The sequence below is a fragment of the Fistularia commersonii genome, chromosome 10, assembly GCF_037954325.1.
Source record: "Fistularia commersonii isolate RoL2024-O1a breed Wild chromosome 10, RoL_Fcom_v1.0, whole genome shotgun sequence".
Classification (NCBI taxonomy): domain Eukaryota; kingdom Metazoa; phylum Chordata; class Actinopteri; order Syngnathiformes; family Fistulariidae; genus Fistularia; species Fistularia commersonii.
In genome coordinates this window covers 8,304,025-8,325,512 of record NC_141293.1, presented here as the reverse complement: position 1 = coordinate 8,325,512, position 21,488 = coordinate 8,304,025, and the positions used below count along the sequence as shown (strand labels likewise).

The window sequence follows — 21,488 nt, the reverse complement described above, 5'->3', positions numbered from 1 at the left end:
TTGTTGGATGACTCTGGTGACAAGGAAGATCAAGGAAGGACAAAAGCAGAGCAGAGGACAAAGTGGTGGAAGCTGGAAAGGGAGGAGCGTTGTATGGTTATCAGGGAGGAGTTGAGAAAAATTCTGGGTGGTCAGGGAAAGCTTCCAGATGACTGGACAACTACAGCTAATGTTATCAGGGAGACAGGTGGGGAGAGTACTTGGGGTATCATCTGGAAGGAAAGAAGATAGCTTTGAGAATGCTAATAGAGAAGAACAGAAAAGGCCAGAGGGAGCTGCATTGTGTTTTTGTAGACCTAGAGAAAAGCAAATGATAGGGTGCCAAGAGTGGAACTCTCGTAAAGTGTGACAAAGACTGGAGTGGCAGAGAAGTATGTCAGATTAGTGCAGGACATGTATGCTTGGTGTGAGACAGTGGTGCAGTGTGCTGTAGGGGTCAGAGAAATTCAAGGTGGAGGTGGGACTCCATCAGCTCTGAGCCCATTCTCCTTTGCAGTGATGATGGACAGGCTGACAGATGAGGTTAGACAGGAATCTTCATAGACCATGATGTTTGCATGATGATGACATTGTGATCTGTAGTGAGAGCAGAGGACAGGTTGAGGAAAATCTAGAGAGGTGGAGGTATGCTCTGGAAAGGAGGTCGCAGCAAGACAGAGTATATGTGTGAGAATAAGAGGAACCCGGGTGGAACGGTGAGGCTACAGGGGAGATCAAGAAGGTGGAGGATTTCACATACTTGGGGTAAACAGTCCAGTGCAGCGGAGAGTGTGGAGAAGAGGTGAAGAGACGGGGTCAAGCAGGTTGGAATGGGTGGAGAAAAGTGTCAGGGGTACTATGCGATAGAAGACTATCAGCCAGAATGAAAGGAAATGTGCACAAGGCAGTGGTGACACCAGCGATGCTGTATGGCCTAGAAACAGTTACAATGATGAAAAGACAGAAAGCAGAGCTAGAGGTCGCAGAAATTAAGATGCTATGGTTCTCTTTGGGACTTACCGGGAAGGATGGAATCAGGAAAGAGTCTCAGAGGAACAGCCCATTAGATGTTTTGGAAAGAGGGCCAGAGACATAGACTGAGATGGTTCGGTCATGTAGCGATGGCGAATATATTGGACGGATGCTGGAATTGGAGCTGCCAGGCATCAGATCTCGAGGAAGACCAAGGAGAAGATTTATGGACGTAGTGAGAGAGGATATGAAGGGAGTTGGTGTGAGAGGATACAGAAAAAAGGGTTAGACAGAGAGGGTTGATTTGCCATGGTGACCCTTGAAGGGAAAAGCTGAAAGGAGAAGAAACAGAAGAAGACATAACAAGATTATTACTACAATGACGATCAGTGAAGTGATCCAATAACATCCAATTATGACGGACAAACTGTTTTTGGTTAAAAAACTACAACACATACATGCACACAAACTTCCTTTTGTGATTGATATGACTGATTGTATTTTGAAGAATTATTACATTTATTGCTTTGACATCTTAACGGGAGTAAAATATAAAGGCTGCAATAAAGGCATTTTCAAACGATAAACAAAAAGTCAGCAATGCGCATGAACAAAATTTGTTAAACTTAGATGATGAAATTAAAAGACAACCAAGATTGTAGTGGTTTAGCATCGAACATAAAACAGGACAAAAAAAGTACAAACTGTCACAGGGCGCGGGGGCCGACTCGGGCAGGGAACCACACCTTCGAGGCAGGAATCAGGGTTGAAGCGCTTTACTTAGGTAGACAGGCAGGTAGGGTGTCGCTGGCAATTCCCTGGCCCCGAGACAGAGTCGCACAAGGCTGCGTCTCACGAGGACGGGCCCCAGGCAGGGTGAAGGCAGGACCTCGGACAGGGTCAAGGCTTGATTGTTAAGAATTATACTGATATTATCCTTATGATAATCAGTTAAAAACAACCCTCTCCTTTCTTCCTAATTGATTGGTGTATTTCATTTTTTAAATCACTAAATATATGTTTTTATACTGCTGATGAAATACATTGATTAAATGACTGGCTTTTTATATATTTGTTCGGAACTCAGCAAAAGCTCTGCCGCCTGTATATCTGATCTCTCACAAGTCTCATGCAGTCCTTCTCGGCCAACTCGAGGAAGCTCTTTTTGCAGTCGTCAAGCACAGCCACAATCTTGGTTTGGACATCCATCATATTTTTGCGCCAGAGTGTCAGGAGGTTCTCTTCATTGGCATCTGTCAAAGCAGTGTAACCCAACAATGTGATGAGCCCGATGCAGAACAGATTCTTCAGCCTTGCGCAGAACTCCACCATTGGTTGCAGACTTTTCTCCTCATAAATCATGACGGTCTCCAGCAGAGACTTGCCAAACGCGCCGTTCCCCATCACGCCATCGTAAAGAGTGTGCAGGTTTTTGTCACCGCCAGTTGCGTTAAAATGTCCACTGAAATTTTTCTTCTTGAACTCCAGGTTGTTTTTTGAGGCACTGAGGACTTCCATGTACTTCCTGAACTGGTTGGTGATGTTTTCCTCCTCAGAAAAAAAGCTATATCAATTGTACTTTTCTGAATTTTGAGATTGATGCGTTTTACTTCCTCTGAGAACCCATCCATCCGATCACGCACCTTCTGGAATTGAGTCTTCATGTATGTCACCTCTGCATCCTCCACACCATCCATAACCAACCGGACAATCGGAGCAGCAACGGAGAAAATGGGGGAAATGTCTGCAGCAATAATAGCCACTGCTTCCGCTCCTTTTTCAAACATTTCCATAGCATCCTCAACAGTAGGCTTTGCCTTTGCCAGCAGGGTTTTTAGGGGGTTTGGCATTGTTGCTGTTGAAATTCCTAACAACAACAACAAGAAAAAAAAGATAAAAAAAACAACACACAGTCAAATAGCATCTATGATCAGAATTAATTTACATTTTTTTAAGAACAAAATAACATCATGTGTTAACTTACTTCACTCACAGCTGTGTTCCAGAGATGTGTCAGTGTTCCCTGCGCTCTCTCTTCTCTTTACAACACCACAAAAACTGATAAGGACAGCAAAGACATATCCAGCAAGCTTCACGGCTGCAGATCACATTGATGAGTCAGCAGCTCAATAGAAATTAGCTTTAACTGTTTATGTGTTGTACTATTTTGTGTCCGAGTTGTTGGAATGTCAAGTCAACAATAAAAGCAGTTGTTTTCAAGATAATGTTTAAAATATTTTTCATGAAGTGACCCTTACAGGGTAGATTAAAAAGTGCGTCAAGGAAAAATTGAACCATTTCTTCTGTTCCCTTCCAAGTTTCGTCATAAATTAAAGGCTGCTCATCTAAATGTTTCCCTTCCAATTACATGAATACCAATTCTAATTAATGATATTTTTCCCTATAATGTCTCAACTTTAGGTGCTCACACAGGCCTCAGGAAGCTGCTCATCATTTTAAAACAATCATTTGTTTTTAGGCAACATTGTGGAAATAGTCAATATTGAGGAAACAAGCGTGGAAAGAGATTTTTTGGAGTTGGTTAAACCTGCTGGACAAGGGTGCAATTTTTGCTTAATGACTGTCTTACATATCTCATGTTACAATGGTAAACCCCCATAGGAGATTTGACTCCATGTATTTTTGTATGGTCTGACATCCTATCACCCTACACTCAATTATTCTGGAGGGTCTCCAGTGTAGGAGTATTGTTTTATCTAATTTGTATTTTGCCTTTTTACCAGCGCCGAAGCGAGTACGATGTCAGTTCTCCAACGTATCACAGCCGAGAGTGGGGAAGAAAAAAACAATAACATCAATAAAACAATCATAATAATAATAATACATTTTATTCAGGACGACTTATTTACACGGTGTACATGGTAATAGACTGGTGCCCTATTTTTCACTAAAAGCTACTGAAAAGGTTTTATTTCCCTGCACTTGCAACAGGCACGTTACACTCTAGACCTGAGCCTTGACATGCTCAAATATAGAAAAGCTACAACCACATAATTATATAGTACAATGGGTGTTTCCAAAGTTACAAACCGTCACATTGCATTTTCTTCACACCCTATTTCCAAGGTAGTTGATAAGTAAAATTGAAGCTGTTTATGACTGGTTAAATGTATTTTAAAGTTTATGGGGCATTTTTAATATACACAAACTAACATTGCATTTTAAATGCCTTTCTGTGGCAAAATTGTGTGATTTTCAGGTCTTGGGAGCTCAAAACTCTATCCAATACCACTTCTGAATTGTACTGCATCACATTTTGGATATAATACCTTACTTTCTGCTCCACTGGATCAGTCTACGTGATGTACTTTTCACCGACAAAATGATTTCTGATAAAATTATATGTCTAATGTCCTGTTGTACAAATCAGGCAGCACGGTGGTGCAGTGGTTAGCAGTTTAGCCTCACAGCAAGAAGGTGCCTGAGTTGATTCCCCATGAGGGCCTTTCTGTGTGGAGCTTGCATTTTCTCCCCTTGTCTGCTTGGGTTTCCTCCAAGGTTCTTTGATTTCCTCCAACAGATGGTCCATTGGAGACCCTAAATTCCCCAGATGTGTGTATGAGAGAGCAAATGGTTGTATGTCTCTATATGTACTTGACTGCTGATCGAGCCAGGGTATACCTCGCCTCTTGCCAGTGTTGGCGAGGATAGGCTTCATTATCGGCCCCATTATCCTGAGGGCAGGTTAGGCAGGAGAGATAATGAATGAATCATCATGATATAATAATAAACTACTCAATGGATATGAAAGTTTCTCCGCATCCATTACTTACATTAAATCGCTTTTGCAAGTATTTCTGAAGGCCAAAAAAGCACAACATTCTGTAAAAAAAATATAACAGTATATAAAATGAGCACTTTTCCTACTAGATGTGAATGTACTAATTTATTTTACTTAAATAATTGATTACATACCAAGATTGATACTACAATGCATGTCACATGTTCGGGTTTTTGCCAATCCACTAACTTCCAGTCATTGTTAGCCAGTCCGTCTTTTGGACTTGATTTACTCTTATTCTTTCCTATTCCCATCTTGGAATAGTTTCTATCGGTGTCCTACAAAATCACTATTTTGTATACACAGATACTTTGTGGTACAGCGATTAAAATAATTTTAGGACCAATGTTTTCTTCCCAACATCCTCCCAAAACTCACTGTTTACTACTCCACCTTTTTCTTATCGGTCAACAGGGTCTAGAATCCTTCACCGTATTGTTATCTCTCATAATAATTTTCACTCTTATTTACGAACCAGAGTTCTACTCACCCCTGCTGTCCCTCGAACTGCCTTCAACCGTCAGACTCCGGCGGAAGGACTCGCATCAGTCCCGGAAAGAGTCTCATAATTCTCTTTCTAATCGAGAATTGCCTTGGCCAAGGTCTTCATGATTGATGTCCTCCATCGGAGTCATCAGGTATCTTGGCATCCGGCTCGAAGGACCAAAATAATGTTGGGTTTTCCCTTAGTTCAACATTAATAATACAGGACCACAGGAGGCAAGTATATTCTGTTCCTCTCGCAAGGAGAGAAGTCTGGCACGTCGACTTAGCAACGCCCCAACAACTCTTCCTCCCTTTGATAGCGAGAGCCTTGTATTAGATCCCGTTTCAGGTGTCAGCAATTTGATTTACATGACAGGGCGGATACAAGCAGACATCAGATTATAGCAACAACTTGTTAATTCCTTTTATGGTCTTGTTTTTCATAATGTTCCCTGTAGAAAAGTTTAAAAGGGCAAGTTCTCCTTTGTTCCTGCAACAACATATTATGAGGAACAAGAATCAGACTTTATTCATCAGTCACGTACATTCCTGCACACCATACATGAATACATGTACGTGATCATCTGACCTTACTCTAACACTATGACAGGAAAAGGTAGAGAGTTGGTCAACATGATGCAGAGAAGGAAGGTGGATGTACTGTGTGTCCAGGAGACCAGGTGGAAAGGTAGTAAGGCTAGAAGCCTAGGATAAGTTGTACTATCATGGTACTGACAGGAAGAGAAATGGAGTAGGAGTAATCTTGAAGGAGGAGTTTTTTAGGAACGTTCTGGAGGTGAAAAGAATGTCAGATAGACTTATGAGTGTGAAACTGGAAATTGAAGGTGTGATGGTCGATGTTGCTAGTGGCTATGCCCTGCAGGTGGGATGTGAGTTTGAGGAGAAGAAGAAGTTCTGGAATGAGTTAGATGACGTGATGCAGAATATCACCAGAGATGAGAGAGAGGTAATTGGTGCAAACTTCAATGGGCATGTTGGTGCAAGCAATAGAGGGGATGAAGAAGTGATGGGTAAATTTGGTATACAGGATAGGAACGCAGAGGGACAGATGGTGGTAGACTTTGCAAAAAGGATGGAAATGGTTGTAGTGAACACATTTTCCAGAAAAGAAAGGAACATAGGGGAACTTATAAGAGGGGAGGTAGGAGCATGCAGGTAAACTAAATCTTGTATAGTCGAGGTACTCTGAAGATCAGTGATTGCAAAGTGCTTTTAGGTGAGACCGTAGCCAGACAGCATAGGATGGTGGTTTGTAGGATGACTCTGGTGACAAGGAAGATCAAGGAAGGTCAAAAGCAGAGCAGAGGACAACGTGGTGGAAACTGAAAAGGGAGAACTGTTGTATGATTTTCAGGGAGGAGCTGAGAAAAACTCTGGGTGGTCAGGGAGAGCTTCCAGAGAATTGGACAACTACGACTGATGTTATCAGGGAGACAGGTAGGGAGAATACTTGGTGTATCATCTGGAAGGAAAGTAGATAAGGAGACATGAAGGTGGACTGTGAAAGTGCAGGAGTATATACAGAGAAAGTGGTGAGCAAAGAAGAAGTGGGACACTGAGGGGACTGAAGAGAACAGACAGGAGTACAGGGAGATACAGCAAAAGGTAAAGATAGAGGTAGCAAAGGCAAAATGAAGGGCGTACAATGATTTGCATGCTTGGTTGGACAGTAAGGAGGGAGAGAATGATCTATAACAGTTGGCAAAACAGACAGATAAAGATGGAAAGGATGTACAACAGGTCCAGGTGTTTAAGGATAGAGAGGGAAATGCATTGACAGATGCTAGAAGAGTGATGGGAAGATGGAAAGAGTACTTTGAAGAGCTGATGAATGTGGAAAATGAAAGAGAGGCAAGGGTAGAAGAGGTGATTATTGTAGACCACAAAGTAGCAGTGATTAGTAAAAGTGAAGTGAGGAAGGCATTGAAGAGGATGAAGAGTGGAAAGGGTGATTGTCCTGATGATATACCGGTGGAAGTGTGGAAGGGTCTAGGAGAGGCAGCGGTAGAGTTTCTGACTAGATTATTCAACAGGATCTTAGAGAATTAAGAAGATGCCTGAAGAACGGAGATGAAGTGTGATGGTGCCCATTTTTAAGAATAAGGGGGATGTGCAGAGTTGCGGCAACTATAGAGAGAAAAATGATGAGCCATACAATGAAGTTATGGGAAACAGTAGTGGAAACTAGACTGAGAGCAGAAGTCAGCATTTGTGAACAGCAGTATGGCTTCATGCCTAGAAAGAGTACTGCAGATGCAGTGTTTGCTTTGAGAATGCTAGTAGAGAAGTACAGAAAAGGCCAGAGGGAGCTGCATTGTGTTTTTGTAGACCTAGAAAAAGAGCATATGACTGGGAGCCAAGAAAGGAACTCTGGTATTGTATGACGAAGTCTGGAGTGGCAGAGAAGTATGTTAGACTGGTGCAGGACATGTATGCTCAGTGTGAGACAGTGGTGCTGTGTGCTGTAGGGATAACAGAGAAGTCCAAGGTGGAGGTGGGACTCCATCAGGGATCAGCTCTGAGTCCCTTCTCTTTTGCTGAGGTGATGGACAGGCTGACAGATGAGGTTAGACTGGAATCTCCATAGACCATGATGTTTGCATGATGATGACATTGTGATCTGTAGTGAGAGCAGAGGACAGGTTGAGGAAAATCTAGAGAGGTGGAGGTATGCTCTGGAAAGGAGAGGAAAGAAGGTCGCAGCAAGACACAGTATATGTGTGAGAATAAGAGGAACCCGGGTGGAACGGCTACAGGGGAGATCAAGAAGGTGGAGGATTTCACGTACTTGGGGTAAACAGTCCAGTGCAGCGGAGAGTGTGGAGAAGAGGTGAAGAGACGGGTTCAAGCAGGTTGGAATGGGTGGAGAAAAGTGTCAGGGGTACTATGCGATAGAAGACTATCAGCCAGAATGAAAGGAAATGTGTACAAGGCAGTGGTGACACCAGCGATGCTGTGTGGCCTAGAAACAGTTACAATGATGAAACGACAGGAAGCAGAGCTAGAGGTCGCAGAAATTGAGATGCTATGGTTCTCTTTGGGGCTTACCAGGAAGGATAGAATCAGGAATGAGTCTATCAGAGGAACAGCCCATTAGATGTTTTGGAAAGAGGGCCAGAGACACAGACTGAGATGGTTCGGTCATGTACAGATGGTGAATATATTGGACGGATGCTGGAATTGGAGCTGCCAGGCATCAGATCTCGAGGAAGACCAAGGAGAAGATTTATGGACGTAGTGAGAGAGGATATGAAGGGAGTTGGTGTGAGAGGATACAGAAAATAGGGTTAGACAGAGAGGGTTGATTTGCCATGGTGACCCCTGAAGGGAAAAGCTGAAAGGAGAAAAAACAGAAGAAGACATAACAAGATTATTACTACAATGACAATCAGTGAAGTGGTCCAATAACATCCAGTTATGACGGACAAACTGTTTATGGCTAAAAAAGTACAACACATACATGCACACAAACTTCCTTTTGTGATTAATATGCCTGAGTTTATTTTGAAGAATTATTACATTCATTGCTTTGACATCTTTACGGGAGTAAAATATAAAGGCTGCAATAAATGCATTTTCAAACGATAAACAAAAAGTCAGCAATGCGCATGAACAAAATTTGTTAAACTTAGATAATGAAATTAAAAGACAACCTAGATTGTAGTGGTTTAGCATTGAACATAAAACAGGACAAAAAAAAGTACAAACAGCGGATTGATTTTTAGTGTCACTGCTGCAGTTGTCTGTAAAATACAAATGTTTACATTTTTTCTTTCACACCAGAGAAACCCCCCCAAATATTGACAGATTCATTAAAAACCTCTGAATAAACAAGAGTCAAAACCCTTGAACACCCATAATATTAGTATAATTGTAAAAAGAACCGTGAAAGCAGTTCAGTTTCTTTCAGCAGATTATTTCAGAAGGTGTTGCACAACAGTGCAGATGTGACTGGATTAGCAATGCCAGGCAGCAGGGCAGCAGCTACCTTTTCTGCCTCTGCTGCCCTGCTGCCTGGCATTGCTGGTTAGTGGCAGAGTGTAGACATAAAGTTGTAAAACGCTTGTATCCAGCAATGCAATGAATATATTTACATTTTTCTCTGGACTAGTTAGTTATGCGGCACAGTGGCACAGTGGTTAGGGCTTTGGCATCACAGCACGAAGTATCTTGGTTCGATTGCAACAAGGGGACCTTTCTGCGTGGAGTTTGCATGTTTGCATGCTTCCCTGTGTCTGTGTGGGTTTTCTCTGGTTCCCTTCCACAGCCTAAAACATGCAGCAAGTTAATTAGAAAACAAAATGGGAAAATTCCCCCAAACGAGTGAGTGAATGGTTGTCTGTCTGTATATGTGGCCCTGCAAGTGACTGGCGACCCAGCCTCTAGCTCGATGACAGCTGGGACAGGCTCCAGCATCCCCAGGACAAGCGGCAGACAATGGATGGATGAATAGTTACAGTTATTGAGTTTCTTTTTCCTTCCGACCCAAATCTGAATGATTGTTAAGAATTATACTGATATTATCCTTATGATAATCAGTTAAAAACAACCCTCTCCTTTCTTCCTAATTGATTGGTGTATCTCATTTTTTAAATCACTAAATATATGTTTTCATACTGCTGTTGAAATACATTGATTAAATGACTGGCTTTTTATATATTTGTTCGGAACTCAGCAAAAGCTCTGCTGCCTGTATATCTGCTGCTCAATGTCATCAAACAGAGTGAATACAAATGTAGAATTTTTTATGCTCCTCCCAGTAGTGGCAGTCATCGCTGAAACTCCAGCAACAAGCAAGGTCATTGAGGCTTTTGACCGTGTGAACCACACAGGCCCGTTGCAACTCCTCAAAGAGCATCTCTGCTACTTTTTCCACCTTCCAAACCTTTCCACCTTCCAATGCTTTGATTTTCAGCTTGATGGCATCTTTATTCACAGGCTCAGCCGAGGCGCTGTAGGACACTACAACGTTAAGCTTCTCATTGGATGAAGAGGGGACGGTGAAGCGACTCTTCCCTGTCGGACTGTGGTACTGGTCCTTTACGAATGGTAAATAAGAAGTGGGGGAGCTGAAAACACGCACAGACCAGCTCACCCAGTAGAACTTCTTCTTCAGCTTCTCAATGATTGCGTCAGCCAGCTGCTGGTTGGTAAGGCCCGACTGATCTCTCACAAGTCTCATGCAGTCCTTCTCGGCCAACTCGAGGAAGCTGTTTTTGCAGTCGTCAAGCACAGCCACAATCTTGGTTTGGACATCCATCATATTTTTGCGCCAGAGTGTCAGGAGGTTCTCTTCATTGGCATCTGTCAAAGCAGTGTAACCCAACAATGTGATGAGCCCGATGCAGAACAGATTCTTCAGCCTTGCGCAGAACTCCACCATTGGTCGCAGACTTTTCTCCTCATAAATCATGACGGTCTCCAGCAGAGACTTGCCAAACGCGCCGTTCCCCATCACGCCATCGTAAAGAGTGTGCAGGTTTTTGTCGCCGCCAGTCGCCTTAAAATGTCCACTGAAATTTTTCTTCTTGAACTCCAGGTTGTTTTTTGAGGCACTGAGGACTTCCATGTATTTCCTGAACTGGTTGGTGATGTTTTCCTCCACAGAAAAAAAAGCTATATCAATTGTACTTTTCTGAATTTTGAGATTGATGCGTTCTACTTCCTCTGAGATCACCTCCAACCGGTCACGGACCTTCTGGAATTGAGTCTTCATGTATGTCACCTCTGCATCCTCCACACCATCCATAACCAACTGGAGAATCGGAGCAGCAATGGAGAAAATGGGGGAAATGTCTGCAGCAATAATAGCCACTGCTTCCGCTCCTTTTTCAAAAATTTCCATAACATTCTCAACAGTAGGCTTTGCCTCTGCCACCTTGGTTTTTAGGGGGTTTAGCATTGTTGCTGTTGTCATTCCTAATAGCAAAAAAAAGATAAAAAAAACAGTCAAACAGTTTGTACGATCAGAATGAATTTACATTTTTTTAACAACAAAATAATATCATGTGTTTACTTACTTTACTCACAGCTGTGTTCCAGAGTTGTTTCACTGTGCCCTGCGCTCTCTCTCTTCTCTTCACAACACCACAAAAACTGATGAGGAAAGCAGAGACATGCCCGGTGAGTTTCACGGCTGCTGACCACATTGATTGGTCAGCAGCTCAATTGAAATTAGCTTTAACTGATTATGTGATGTACGTTTTTGTGTCTGACTCAAATGAGATGTTCGGTCATTTGTTGTCAGAATTTCAAGTCAACAAGAAAGCAGTTGTTTTCAATATAACCTTTAAAGTGTTTCAATGAAGTGACACTTATAGGGTAGATTAAAAAGTGTGTTAGGGCAAACTGAACCCTTCTTTTGTTCCCCTCATAAATAAAAGGCTGCTCATCTGCTGAATTTTAACATGAATACCAGTTCTAATTAATTGTGTTTTTTTTCTATAATGTCTCAACTTTAAGTGCTCACACGGACCTCGGAAAGCTGCTTATGGTTTTAAAACCATCAGTTATTTTTAGGTAACGTTGTGGAAATAGTCAATATTGAGGAGACACCCGTGGAAAGAGATTAACTGGAGTTGGTTAAACCTGCTGGACAAGGGTGCATTTTACAAGAAGAGCCTGCACGTTACCATAGCAACAAAACAGCGGAAAATAATCTGTCAGCTCACTTGTCTCTGCTGAGTTCGGTCTCGAGGGGATTTATCTGGCGAGGTGGCTACAGAAGATTGCATTGAGACGAGGGGGGACACTTTGGCTATATACATGTAAAGGCTATATACATGTTAACACACACACACACACACACATACACACACACAGGCACACAATTGCCATTGAGAATTGAGCTCAACGAGACATACAGATCTTATTTAATATACCTTAATTATAAGTTGGTAAGATTTAATAAATGTCAAACAAATAAGGGAATATGCAGTCTTCAAGAAGTTTGAGTGAAAAAATACCACAATAATAAGGGCTTTTATTTGTGAGTCTTTCTCTTAGGTACAGGTTGAGGCTATCCACAACTTATGATGGATGTAAAAAGGGCTGTTCACAGATTTTCACTTGGCAGCTCCCCAGCTTTGGTGATCACTGATGATAACTAGTCAAGAGTAGCTTAATTTAACCCAAACTGACATTCAACTGTTACTGGTTAAATATTGCTTCCTGAAAAAAAGCTTTTGATTGTGATCCTTTAAGTCACCAGTTTCACCAAAATGCTTCAAAAGCACTCCAACCCAAGGGCAAAATTAGCATTTGTAAAGTTTCCTTGTCGGCCTTGAACAAATACAAATACGGTAGGAATTTCTACGAGTTAAAAGCTGCAGTGGTTGGATCTTATTTGACTTGACCATGTTAAAACTATAATTCTTCTCTCCCCTTGATGCCCTGTCTTGTTTTCAGGGGTCCAGGGGCTTGCAACTGCAGCCTAAGTGCAAACAAAGCAACAACACAGACAAATAAGGCAATAAAGTGGTCACTGAAAATCACATCTTCAGCACTAAAGGTGTCTGCAGCTTGGATAATGCACCAGGAAGAATGAAAAAGGTACATTTTCCGTCATGGAAATAAGTAGGAAATCTGTGCTTGGCATTCTTTGCAGTCTGAAAAAGAATATATCTGAGTTGGCACAATAAAACATGTTATAATACTGATGCTGATATGATGTAATTGATAACAGAGTATGACAATTAAACATATCTTTTTGAACAACAGCACAGAACACTAAACCTGAATGAAATTTTGAATCACTTCATCCTGAAATTACCCTACTGTGGAACGATTAAGGGAATATTCTATTTGTTGATATTGAAAGATCTAGCCCAGGTTGGATTCTTTGTCACAGAAAAAGAAAAAAAAAAAAGAAAATGCTTAAAAACCCACCAATGCTTGGACAGTCACAAATATTCTATTGCCCACAATTCTAGGAAAAAAATTATTTTACTAACTTTATTTTCCCTTCGCCTAATTTTATCTATTTATAGATGTTCATCTGCTCTAAGATGCTATGCTACCTCTTGCACCCTCCAATTCCCCCTTAGGTACAAATAAAGTTTCCCTTCTTCTGATTATCGGCCTGAAATAGCAGAGGCTCTGCAAATACCTAGTGAAAACATTGTCTCACTACAGTAAGACAATGCTAAGACTACACTAAGACTTAGGATTCCAAAAAAATAGTCTTAAGATATGTGCCAGTGGGAGTTGATAATTTAACTCAAGTTTCAGCAAAATCTTTCGTACCAAGTCTTTAGGTGTAAGTCCAGCATAAGGCGAAATGGGAAGGTCTCGTGCATGTGTGTGTGTGTGTGTATACAAACATACATATCATTTAATATAATTTCATATGATGTATAATAATGTAGACAATAATATATATAATATATACAATATCATATATACAAAATAACACCTAAAAAGTAGTTACTTTTGTGATAAATTCCTACAATGAGAAGTCTATCAAGAGCCAATAAAGCAATGCCAACAAATACAATTTATTACTCACAGTCTGGTCATTTAAAAGTATTTTCATGAGTGCGATGTCTCAGTTTAACTGAGTGGGAGACACCGATATGTGCTGGGGGTCAGAGAGCATATTTAAAGAATCCAAATTTGAAAGACCACATATTGTTTTGCATTTTTTGAATTTTTACAGTGTACAAAAAAATTATATTTAAAAGAATACAGTTTACAGTTGCAGTCGATCAAGGCACAGCCACTTTGCAAACTTATAGTGATACAGTCCTGTTATACTTAGTAGCATATTTTGTAAATCAGCCTTCACACTAAAATAGAATAGAAACCATTTGGTGATAGGAGAATCGCACGAAAATACTGAAGAATACAGGTGCTTTGACACATTACTTGAGGAAATAACATTTCCATCATATCCATCAGTTGTATAAACAATTTTAAAGATACAGTTTTACACCGCTGGGGGCAGAAGTCATATTACTTTAGAGTGTTCGATATGATTTGATAGCGGTGAAGTTGATAAAGTAATTTAATAAAAAGACAGCAGAACAAAACACTTCATGGTCCATTCATATGCCGGGCTGGGAGCTGCCAGCCGCCCCGCAGGCAGAAGTCTGGAGGCCCAACGACCCGTTAATGCGTCACCATAATGGAGCAAGTATCGATCCGTGAGCCTCCGAGGGCCTTAAACGCATCATTTTACAGACGAATGACGGGGAGAGACAAACAAACACAGGTTTCCACCGGATGCGGTTCCCCTACAACAGCGAGGAAACTCCCAGAAAGCCCCGTACAGAGAGAAGACATGCTTTTAAAGAACTATGACTTTTAATTTTAACGTTAAACTAATCGCCTTCCAGATCTTTCCATGTTGGTGAAAATATGACTACGCACTTAACAGTGCGGCTTTCAAATGTATGCGGACAGCCCCCGCTGATTTCGTAACAAAAAGTTAAAGTGAAGTCGATGTATCGATTAATTTATCAGGTTTCCGATCGATACGACGTATTTTAATCAAATGAGGCGTTTTCAGCAGACAGGGACTCACCTTCTAAAGTTTGCGGAAGAATTGCGAACTGTCTCGAAGGAGGGGGGGGGGCTGGGCTTTCTATTGGTGGCGAGGCTCTCATGTTTCACGGACACACCCAATAAGATCGACACAACAGCGTACCCGGAAATACATTGAAACCACATACCATATATTTTTCTCATGCGAAAAAGTACAAGGCTTTTGGGCTAAAACTCAAAAAGGGATTAAATACAAATTTCCATCGTCACCAATTTCTTTCTCAAGGGATGAAATAACATTTAGTTTTCTTTTAAGCAACAAAAGAGATGAACTCTGTGTCAACGTTATTTTAGGCCTTGCCAAGTTCTTCATACACATAAACAGAATGCAAAAATGTTCCCCCAATTTCTTTATAAACGATTTTGAATTATATAAAAAATCCTTACAACTTATGGAAAAATCCAAAAATAAAAAAATAGAGTTTTATGACTGATATTCATTTTTGAACCACCAAGTTCGATAAATATTATATTCCCCTTGCTATTTATTTATTTATTTAGTTTCTATTTATTTTCTTTTTCTTCAAAATAAAAAAGAGGAAAAACAACAACAACAACAACAACAACAACGTACCCGGAACTCTGGAAAGCACAGCTCGTCAGCGGTGATGAGACGGAAGAAGCGCCAACCTACATCGCGGAGCGACCCGAGGAACGTAAACAAAAGACTTGGCTCACAACTTCATTGTTCGGGCGAAAACGTTCACACGCCCTGTTTATTACAATTAAAAGTAAGATCCATACAAGTGTCCCAAGAAGAAGACTCGAAGAAAGGCTTAACATATTGCCTCCCAAAGCAGCACATATATTTTAATAGATTTTTTTCAAGAATTATACATATTTATATATACTGCTCAAGAAAATAAAGGGAACACTTAAAAAACACATCCTAGATCTAAATGAATGAAATATTCTTATGAAATACTTTGTTCTTTACACAGTTGAATGTGCTGACAACAAAATCACACAAAAATGATCGATGGAAATCAATTGTATCAACCCATGGAGGTCTGGATTAGGAATCACACTCAAAATTAAAGTGTAAAAACAAACTCCAGGCTGATCCAACTTTGATGTAATGTCCTTAAAACAAGTCAAAATGAATCTGTGTTGCTTCCTGAGTGGACACTATGATTTCACAGAAGTGTGATTGACTTGGAGTTACATTGTGTTGTTCAAGTGTTCCCTTTATTTTTTTGAGCAGTATATATGTATATACATACACACATTCATATGCAGGAGTGGTCAATATCAAGAATACTATGTTGCTTCTTTGGATATACAGCATAAGATGGATTGGTACATTTTTTCTTGAAGCAGAATACTAAAGTTGTAAATCATCTAACCAACCGGGCCAGAAATGCTTATTCTGGAGGTATTGAGCATCTGCTAACTGAACTAACTCTCCGGTAATGTCACTTAGTCTTTGGACTGCAAGGATGTCCTAAATTGTTTCATGCAAGTTATTGTTGATGTTATATGAGCCTTTACAAACTCCAGTCCAGCATTTTAATGCCTTTGTTCATCTTTCCATCTTTCTTCCTACTATACTACCATAGCATAATAAATCTCTCCTTATCTGTCCACCAATGTAAAATAATTAATCAACTCTCTAACTGACATGTTTTTATTTTTGTTCTACTGCAAGGTTACGTATAATGCATTAAGTATTATGTGACAAGTCTTATTATATATTATATCTCCTAAATCAGCCGCATGATGACACAACTATCATTTTGATACTTGTGCACAGAATAAGTGCATGGTAAATGGAACAAACTTCATTATTCACTGCACCCATGCAAAGAGAGACAAGAGACAACAGGAAAAAAAATTCTAAATTCTACCAAACATATGGTCTCATGTGATCTAGGCCTCCACATGTCCTACTGTGACATAGATCATGTATTAAGCAGAAATGTTTCTGTAACCCCACGTCCCCCTGAGGAGAACTTTTGTAATGCTTATAGAAACAACTGGATGATTCCGAACCTTGCATTGTGTGGTTTTAAGGAGTCACATGTTGAACTATAGTAAAATCTTAATTCAGATGTGAAATAAGAAGCTTGAAACACAAAAAATCCAATTGCTCTTCCCTTTGCTTTTGTTTTTTTGGTTGTTCTTTAGACCAAAAAAACGTCTTTCTGCATGGGTGTTAATAAATAATGACTTATCTGTAGTTGGTTTCTGTATTCTTTAACGTAGTGAGCGCTAATATATAGCTGGACCAAGGTTTGCAAGCATTTTGCTAGTTAAGCTAAGCTAATCATCCCTTGGAAGTCATTTACCCACAAGACTTGACAGTAAAATTGGCCCTTAACCTAAAGGAAATTGGCACATTTCAACAATTAAACCATTGGCTAGATTGTCGAAGTAATTCTATACTATGGCCTAGCAGAATTACCCTGTAACTAACTATAATGGTATCTATTGATCAGCAAATAAAATACTGCATGTGTGTTAGTTCACAGTAGCAGCAAGGCAAAGGATCATAGTAATAAGCAGTAGAGGCAGAGTTATGTTGCATTGCACTGATGTGAAATAAAAATAACCGATATTAACTCTGATTATTGAGGGCCTTTTATGTTATATATTGCTCTCATTTAAAGACGAAAAAGAAAAGGAAACAATTCAAGTTGCATGATTCACATGTAAGAACACTGGTAGATCCAGGCACAAATTATATTTGGGAATCTTTTTCAACTATTTGCTAAAATGAAAATATCCATTAACTTGTCTGTGGATAACTATAATCCACAGACTGTAATGCAGCTGCTTTTTATAATGCAGCTACCTCATTTCTGCAGGATTCTACAAGGCTACTCCGGGTGAATACACAGGTAGGCCTTCTTGTGTTTCCCATAGTAATAACAATCAGCATTGAAATTGTTGCTCTCCACCACTTGCTTGTAACAGCTGACAGCATGGACCAGGCAATTGGGAAAGCTCTTGCGCAAGGACAGAGCCACTTCCATCATGTTCCCTTTCACCTTGTCCCCCTCAATCTCCTCCTGGATCTGACTCTTGTTAATGGGCTGAGGGTTCACACAGAAAGAGACAACCACTATGATCTTGCTCTTGGTCGAAATGTCAAACCAGTTGTCACCACCACTTCCACGGTACTTCTTTCCTGCCAGCCAGTTGAAAAGGAAAAAGCGTTCCTTGTCGCCAAATGCCCTGATAGACCAGTTAACCCAGTCATATTTCTGAATGAGAAAATCAAGAAGGGATTTCGTGAACTCGTGGTCAACATTATCAGGACTTTCCTGAAGCTTGTTCTCCATGTCCAGCTTGGCTTGATCTGCAAAGTTCTCAGTACAGTCATCCACAGCTGCCTTCATTCTCTGCTCTACATCCTCCATTTGGTCCTGCCACTTCTTCACCAACTCTTCCCCAACTCCCCCTTTCAGAGCAGCATAGCCCATGACTGGAATAATGCCCATTATAAATAATTTCTTTAGCCGGGCGCAAAAATTTTCAACTGCCCTTCTGCTCCTTTGCTCTGTCATGACAACCGTCTTAAGCATAGGGTCACCAGAGGTATTTTCCCCGGTTACGGCATTGTAGAGGGCATCCAAGCTCAGGTCACTTTTTGTGTTCTCATAATGAGACAGAAACTTCTCCATCTTTTTCTCCTTGAATTTGGGCTTGGCGTTGACAAAGTCCTGGAATTTTTCGTACTGGCTGAGTATTCGTGCCTCTCTGTCGAAGTTCTGCTTGTTCATCGATGTCTTCTCCAGCTCCCGGGCAATTTGATCAATTTCGTTTTGGACATCTTCAAGTTGCTGATTGACCATTTCAAACTGCTGACTCAGATAGCGAGCCTCTTTGCTTTCTGGATTGCTGAGCAACTCCGCTGAGGCCATGAAGACAGCTTCGAGGACAGGATGAAGCTGACCCACAGTAGAGGCAAGCACTTCAGCCGCTTGCCCCATAACCTCCACACCTTTCTCAATCCTGTCCTTGTTGTGGACCAGCCACTCTTCCACACTGTTCATCATTATTTTTTCTATGGCTTAATAATGAAAGAAATGTGTCCTCCACTGCCCAAAACTTTGTTGGTGCCTGAAAGGAGAAGAAACATGAAATCCTTGTGAAGTTCACTTGATGAGCATGATTTCATGATTTGTCACTTACAAAATGTTTAGCCAACAACTTTAGCTGGCAGGGCGTTATTATTTTTCCCAGGACATTTTCCAACAAACCCTCACAAGGATGCAAATGGCAGGTCATGTCTGCACATGTGGGCATTTAGTTTTGTGCCGCACCCTCAGCGCGTCAGCAAATGACAGGGACATATACTAATAAAGGCACAGAGAGCACACGGAGAGGCGCACAACGAATGGCAATTTAGCTCAAATACCAAACACAGTATGTTTACACATGAATTATAAAATGGCGTATTACGCAACATTACAAAACCAGACCTTTAGGAGTTCTTATCTACGTTTGTGGTACTATTCTAACAATAGCAAAGACCCAAAGCAACCACAGATGTTAACAACATGTGGAAAGGGGGGTTTTCAGTCAGTTTTAGCTCCTATTTGTAACACACAGGAGAGATGACCTAACTCATTCCCTGAAGTCCAGCCCTGAAAAAAGGCACACCCAAGTCTGGCTGAAGAAAACCCCCACACCGCACTTGTTCAACCATGCAATCACACCTCCCCCTTATTACTGCCTTTAATTAAATATGTTAACCAAATGGATAATAACTCTGTTTTTTCAGGCTTGATAGGAAACAGAAGCCAATAACAGATCATATATGAAACAACAGAACATAGAACACTGCTAACTGCTGCAGACATGAGATGAGTGGTGTCAGTTTACAGCCTTTTCTCTCAACGAACCAATTAGATTGAATTTAATTCATGAGTGCTCTACATTTTTACCATTCTGTAATGGCTAGACAATGTGATTGATGAAAAGAATGAATATGAACAAAGTTAGAATGTAATGGAATTATATCATAATCTAGAGGAGACGGTGAAGAAATACTGAGTAAAGATCTTCCCTTTTTAAAAATGATTTTCAAAAAAAGTTTCCCTTTGGGGTAAAATAATTTGGTGCAAGAAAAAAAGGCGAGGGGAATGCAGCTTTTTTATCAAATGTTTTTTTCCCTCTCAGTATGATATTTTTGCATCAGTGGCGCAGAGACTCAAGAGATAAAGTCGTAACCAAAACCACAGCCTCCAGTCAGATTGTCTGTACTGGGTCACGTAGCAATGGCGACAAATGTTTTGTCACCAAGGGCACAAAATCTCCCTGTCCATGTGAAGCACTATCATTAAGAAAACAACTATGTTTAACAGAAATCATTTCTATATTAACAGATGGTGTGTTTAGAAATACCAGCAAGTATGAAGCAAAAAACTTTCTCACATTTTCATCAATAGCACTGAAAATTCAGTGTTTGAACAGCATCTGTGTTTTAATATCATTTCTTTTATATTGTGTATGTTGGAGAATGTGAGAAAAAACGACGACCACTTTCAGAAATGGTGAAAAGAACAGATTAAAGAAAGACTGGTGTTTTTCTTTCTTTCCTTCTGTCTCTCTTCTGCTTTCAGAGATTTATAGATGGTCAACCATATTTGCATTTTTGGTGTTTAAAAAATGATGCAGATGAAAATAGCCAGAGCTAAATTGAAAGAACTCACCTATTTTGGTTAAATATCCAGTTGGCTACAGACCAGTTATCCAATAGTCCAGTTGTGCCTGTAAGCACCAGCCTCCTTAGGATGGCCATATATCCTCCCCCACCTCGCTCTCTCTCTCCCTGCCTCTCTCTTCCAGTCTGTTTCTCGTCACTCCCCCTTTGGAACTCCTCCATCCTGTTCTAACATTCCACAGAAAGCCACTCAGATGGATGTAGCACAACACTGGTAACATCCTGTAAACACTGTCCATGCTGAGATAATGTCCCTGGGAAAATAACAGAAGATTGTGTATAAACGTTTGTGTGATGAGAAAACTGTTATGTCAGATAGGGGAGGAGTTGAGCGTGGGGTCTACCTCCATACAGCCTGTGTCTTGGTGACTGACTCAACCAAGGGAAGTTAAATAGCCAAAAATTGGTCAAAAATAAGCATACATGGCTGTGGTGTTTGTCATGATGTTTCTTTGTCTCAGGCAAATATATTACTCACTTGGCAAAAATTACAGTTTTTCATCTACATCCTGGAAAATGAATGTGTTTTTGCATTAAACATCCCTCTAGAGAATGTTTGCAACTGCAGCAAATGTAGTGGTTCAGCCAGACAACCTATTATACTAAAATTATAGGTATTTTGGTTGTGCAGTAGTTTGGTTGTGCACATAACTGGCTTCCAAAACAGTTGGAAAATCAAATTAAAATTAGAGACTGCTATTAAACTGCTATTTAAGGTGTGTAGAACTATTTGGCTTATTTTAAAAATAGAAATATCATGAGAGGTGAATCCACACAGAGAAACTGAACAGATAGAAAGAGAATAAAAATGAGGTCAGTTGCAATACGTTCCACTGGAGCTGCCCATCAAGACAAAACCCTTTTTGTAGTGGCTCAGACAAGGTTGCCATGGTGACTATACCGCTTTCACCCTGAACTTCAGTGAAACTGAGCATGCCGGAAAGCTCGTTCTTGTCTTCCAAATGGCAGCCTGTCAGGATTAACAGCGACTTAGTTTTCCAAACAAACAAATGG

At 40.6% G+C, this 21,488-nt stretch overlaps 2 protein-coding genes, 1 long non-coding RNA gene and 1 pseudogene across 5 annotated transcripts; all 4 read right to left on the bottom strand.

Annotated features, from left to right (window-relative positions):
* Window positions 1-1,188: 1,188 nt before the first annotated feature.
* On the bottom strand, window positions 1,189-2,925 carry LOC147230268 (protein rapunzel-like; annotated as a pseudogene). The gene is made up of 2 exons (XR_015106684.1): window positions 1,657-2,925; window positions 1,189-1,283 (listed from the first exon to the last, which is right to left on the bottom strand). The product of XR_015106684.1 is annotated as a protein rapunzel-like (transcript).
* Window positions 2,926-3,815: 890 nt separating this feature from the next.
* LOC147230267 (uncharacterized) lies at window positions 3,816-7,763 on the bottom strand. Its single transcript, XR_015106745.1, has 3 exons — window positions 5,244-7,763; window positions 4,746-4,794; window positions 3,816-4,646 (listed from the first exon to the last, which is right to left on the bottom strand). It is a non-coding gene; the product is annotated as an uncharacterized LOC147230267 (long non-coding RNA).
* A 973-nt stretch (window positions 7,764-8,736) lies between these two features.
* rpz4 (rapunzel 4) lies at window positions 8,737-14,818 on the bottom strand. Its single transcript, XM_086153546.1, has 3 exons — window positions 14,784-14,818; window positions 11,281-11,356; window positions 8,737-11,179 (listed from the first exon to the last, which is right to left on the bottom strand). The coding sequence occupies exon 3, from the start codon at window positions 11,175-11,177 to the stop codon at window positions 9,975-9,977; it is 1,203 nt and encodes a 400-aa protein (XP_086009672.1). The 5' UTR covers window positions 11,178-11,179; window positions 11,281-11,356; window positions 14,784-14,818; the 3' UTR covers window positions 8,737-9,974.
* Window positions 14,819-15,484: 666 nt separating this feature from the next.
* On the bottom strand, window positions 15,485-20,680 carry rpz5 (rapunzel 5). 2 transcript variants are annotated; one of them, XM_086153548.1, is made up of 3 exons: window positions 20,497-20,680; window positions 19,962-19,993; window positions 15,491-18,812 (listed from the first exon to the last, which is right to left on the bottom strand). In XM_086153548.1, the coding sequence occupies exons 1-3, from the start codon at window positions 20,634-20,636 to the stop codon at window positions 17,623-17,625; spliced, it is 1,362 nt and encodes a 453-aa protein (XP_086009674.1). In that variant the 5' UTR covers window positions 20,637-20,680; the 3' UTR covers window positions 15,491-17,622. The 2 variants fall into 2 exon arrangements, with proteins under 2 accessions (XP_086009673.1, XP_086009674.1); XM_086153547.1 differs by lacking the exon at window positions 19,962-19,993 and having other exon boundaries at window positions 15,485-18,868; window positions 20,464-20,601.
* Window positions 20,681-21,488: the final 808 nt, after the last annotated feature.